The 4,018-nt window shown below is 30.1% G+C and overlaps 1 protein-coding gene across 1 annotated transcript; it reads right to left on the bottom strand.

The window, feature by feature from the left end:
- Positions 1–2,967: 2,967 nt before the first annotated feature.
- LOC107793698 (uncharacterized) lies at positions 2,968–3,393 on the bottom strand. The gene has a single exon (XM_016616102.2). It carries the CDS (start codon positions 3,391–3,393, stop codon positions 2,968–2,970), a length of 426 nt encoding a protein of 141 aa, XP_016471588.1.
- Between the last annotated feature and the right edge of the window lie 625 nt (positions 3,394–4,018).

Below are 4,018 nucleotides of genomic sequence, written 5' to 3'. Positions count from 1 at the left end.
TATAATTACTAGGGTAGTAATTACATAACTTGGTAATTATATATTATAGTAATTACAATAACTTATTTATTAATTTTTACTGTCATATTTGATTGAACAAATATAATTACATAGTTAAACTAAAAAAATTATATTAATATATGAATAATAAATATAAAAAATTAACTGATTAAGAGGCATTTAAAATCAATATTTTCCTGTAAAAATATATATAATAATTATAAGTTGATAAATAATATCGTAAAAATAATTGGTATCTTACAAATATATAATATTATTGCTTAAGTAAATTAATAATAATTTCAATAACGACTTTAATTTTTTCACCAAGTCATGTGAATATGAGAATATATTTTTTATAGCAAAATATTTATACTAATGATTATAAAATAAAACTAGTAAATACAAAAAGTAAATTTTGATGTGTGATATTTGTATATGTATTTAAATTACAATTTCTTCTTTAAAATAAAAGTATTAATTAATTATAAGTTGGTCTAATATAGTAAAGAAAAATTGATATCTTGACTATCTTTCAAATTATTAATATATTAATTTAAAATAATTAATAAAAGCTTTAATTACGAATTTTACCCTTTTTACCAACTCATATAAATATAAAAATTTATGATTTATTGTATAATTTAAATAATAAAAGATAGATATGAGTTTAGAATGTATTTTTTATAATTATTTATACAATAGAAAATAAATCTAGTAAAATTGGAAATTGTATTTATCAACTAAGAAAAATAAAGAACAATAAAAAGAAAGAACTAAAATATGAGAAGTTACAAAATTATATGGAAGCACACCATAAGCAACACATTGGAACGTTGGAAAAGGAGGATAAGAGAAATGGAAGAGAAACGGTTCAAATATAATAGTAGTACTTAATATATTTGAAAAAAAAAAAATAAAACAAATTAAAAGTTATATTAACTTATAATTACATAATATAGTTACCACCAATTCTCACCTCTCCTTTGAGAATTGGAGAGTATTATTGCATCCTTCAATTATACCCAATTCCTTGTCAATCAAGTAATTACCTGATTAGACAAACATGTCAAACTGTGTAATTATACCCAATTACACCTAAATCCAATTCCAAACATGGTCTTAATTAGAGCCTGAGCCTTTTCATTCCCAAACGCTACAATATAAGAAAAAAACGAAGCTAAAAGTGAAAACCTTTCCCTTCATGTCAACCTTTTTTTTTTTTTTTTTGGGGGGGGGGGGGGGGGGTTGTTGCCGTTTCACAATAGACTGAAACTCTTACACTGGCTGAATTTAAAGAATATAAATTTCCATGATCAGTCTATACTCATTAGAGACATTGAGTAAATAGGGTTTTTCCCCTGCATATTAATAGAGTATGATAAAATTGTAACAAGTAGACCGTAAGCTTTCACAAATTTGTTGTTACTAATCTTTTCATTTGATTGATTATTATTAAGAAAATAAACAAAGCTGTTAGTTTCTTGGTCACAGCCTCACTAGACATAGTTCACTCGCAATAATAACATTTATTAAACTCAAGCGACGAGTAATAACAAGGAAAAGTAAAATGATATATGAAGAAAATTATGCAGTAAATGCATTGAATCTTTATGAATAATCTTGATTATTCCATTTTATAATCTGCTTAACTTTTTTATAATTAAAGTCTCAATGTATCCTGTGCACCATATATAGGAGAGTAAGAGTGACACTAAATATATAAACTTCATTATTTTTGAGGGCCAGAAATGATTTGGTCCTACTCCTACTCAAACCCCTTCAGCACACCTTTGCTGAAAATTGAATAACCCTACGGCCTACACTGGAAAACACCAAATATAGTTAAAGTTATTTTCCTTCGAGGACCATGAGAATTCATATTTCTAGCACTCTAACATAATGATTTAGACCTCAAACCTATCTAACAATAGAATCCATTTTTAGGAAATCTTACTTCAAATTGAACTAAATGATTAGCAAAGTAATAAGCTAAAGGGAATTGAACAGCAAGTTAGCAACCAATCTATGTTTTATACTATATATAATGAATTAGATTCAATTAGTAGCTACATTAACGAAGTTCTTTCTGTTAATATCAAAGCAGAAACTAGAAATTCTCAGTTTAAACTTTCTGATTCAAGAAATCATTTTGTTGTGTTAATACAATTTCTCTTTTCACTGATTAATTTGTTATGTGAATATATCTAACATTCATTAAAACAGATTTCTTTACTATAACTTTTAGTAAGCAGAAAAATGAAACAAACAGCACACATGAATTTGGGAAAAGCCTCAATATATCCTTGCTAAAATTAAACATTCTTCTTTAGAGGTTCTATTCTTTCTTTCTTCTCAAGTTTCTCTGCAACTGGTACCAGTTACGGGCCAGGAGGTCACGGGTGCGTACGGTAGATCCCTTATGGTCCGACGACCCTTTTCCGGACCCGCGCATAGGTGAAAGCTTAGTGAACCGGGCCGCCCTTCTCAAGTTTCTCAGCAAGTTTATATAGTTTGATAGTTCCTGCAGGCTAATAGCCTCTTCTATGATAATCTCCAGCCCATTCCAACACAAGATGGATTGAAGAAAGAAACCAATAAAAAGAAAGAGAGTATTCGTTTATTCTCCCCCAAAAGAAATGAAATTTTATTCTTAGCTACTCCAGAAATGTTGACGTTTATTACATTAAAACAAACCTTTAGTTTTTGCTAACTTAAGGTAGATCTTGAATGAGTTGTACAGTTAGTACTGAACCAATGACTTTTATCTCCAAGTTGCAGGAGTAGCTAGCCGCTAAATACAAAAGTTGTATCAAGCAAGTTGTACATGGCTAGAGCTACTTGCATATCACCTAATTCATAATTATTTAAGTACTACATATATAGAGAGAGAGACATAGCGAAGAACTATAGCTATTTGACCTTCTAGTTTTTTTTTGTAACTAGAACAAACAAACTAAGTTTCATTTAGTCATACCACAAGTTTGAAGCCATTAACCCTGGCAAATTGTCCAGCAACTCTGGCACAAAATCTTCTCCTCCAACACCATAATCCTCGAAGGAAAGATCCGAATTATCGGTCATTGCTGCTTCACTATTAGGAGCTACTCCATCCACTGCATGAACAACTTGAAGATCTTTGTCAGGTAGCGACTCTGATAAATAAAACCCCTTTTTGAATTTACCATTTTTGTCGCATTCCGTGCCCCTACTACCGACACTACTTTCGATCATCGGGTACTTAGCATCTTGGCCAGTGAGTTCTTGGACTAAAGCTCTGAATTCTGCAGCACTAGTGTTCACCTTCATAGGGTTTGCAATATACACTACTTTCACTGGTTTTTTAGACTGTTTGTTTCCCTTTTTTGAATGCACACTTAGCATTTTGTCCATTGAATGTTTGTTGAGAAGAGTACTCAAAAGTTGAAAAGGGTTATGGGTTTGGATTTGATTCCTAGGGAAATGGAAAGTGGGTTTCCACGAAAGGAAAAAGGGGATGGAACATGGAAAGGAAAGGAAAGGAAAGGAAAGGAAAATGGAGTTGAAGAAATGGAAAGGGGCCAAGTGGATGTTGCAATGAAAGATAGTGAATGGACACCGAATTAGCTGTAGATAGAGAAAGAGAGAGCAAAACTAAAATCCCCCCAAAGCTCATTCAATAGCGCGTTATATGCACAACATAAAGACATTAATTCAATATTTGACTGGATATATAACTCAACTATAGTCTGGTATTTCTAAATATAATTATTTTAAAAAGTTACATAAATATTATACTGAAATATTGTGATCGAGATGCAACTTTAAAATCAAATAAAAAAAGTATATATTTCTAAAAATTATGGTGTTGACCTCATTTAGTTAAATGGATAGTAACCACGTGTGCCTCTCTAGTATAATTATTTGCTTTGTCAAAAAAATTTAAAACTCATATTACTGGTTATCTTTGTTGCTAACTACTATAGAAAATTGTATGCTTCAATTATGATCTGTGTGGGAAGGCAATTAAGAAAATGTT

Source organism: Nicotiana tabacum, chromosome 15, assembly GCF_000715075.1.
Source record: "Nicotiana tabacum cultivar K326 chromosome 15, ASM71507v2, whole genome shotgun sequence".
NCBI lineage: Eukaryota > Viridiplantae > Streptophyta > Magnoliopsida > Solanales > Solanaceae > Nicotiana > Nicotiana tabacum.
This window is presented reverse-complemented; position numbering and strand designations above follow the sequence as displayed.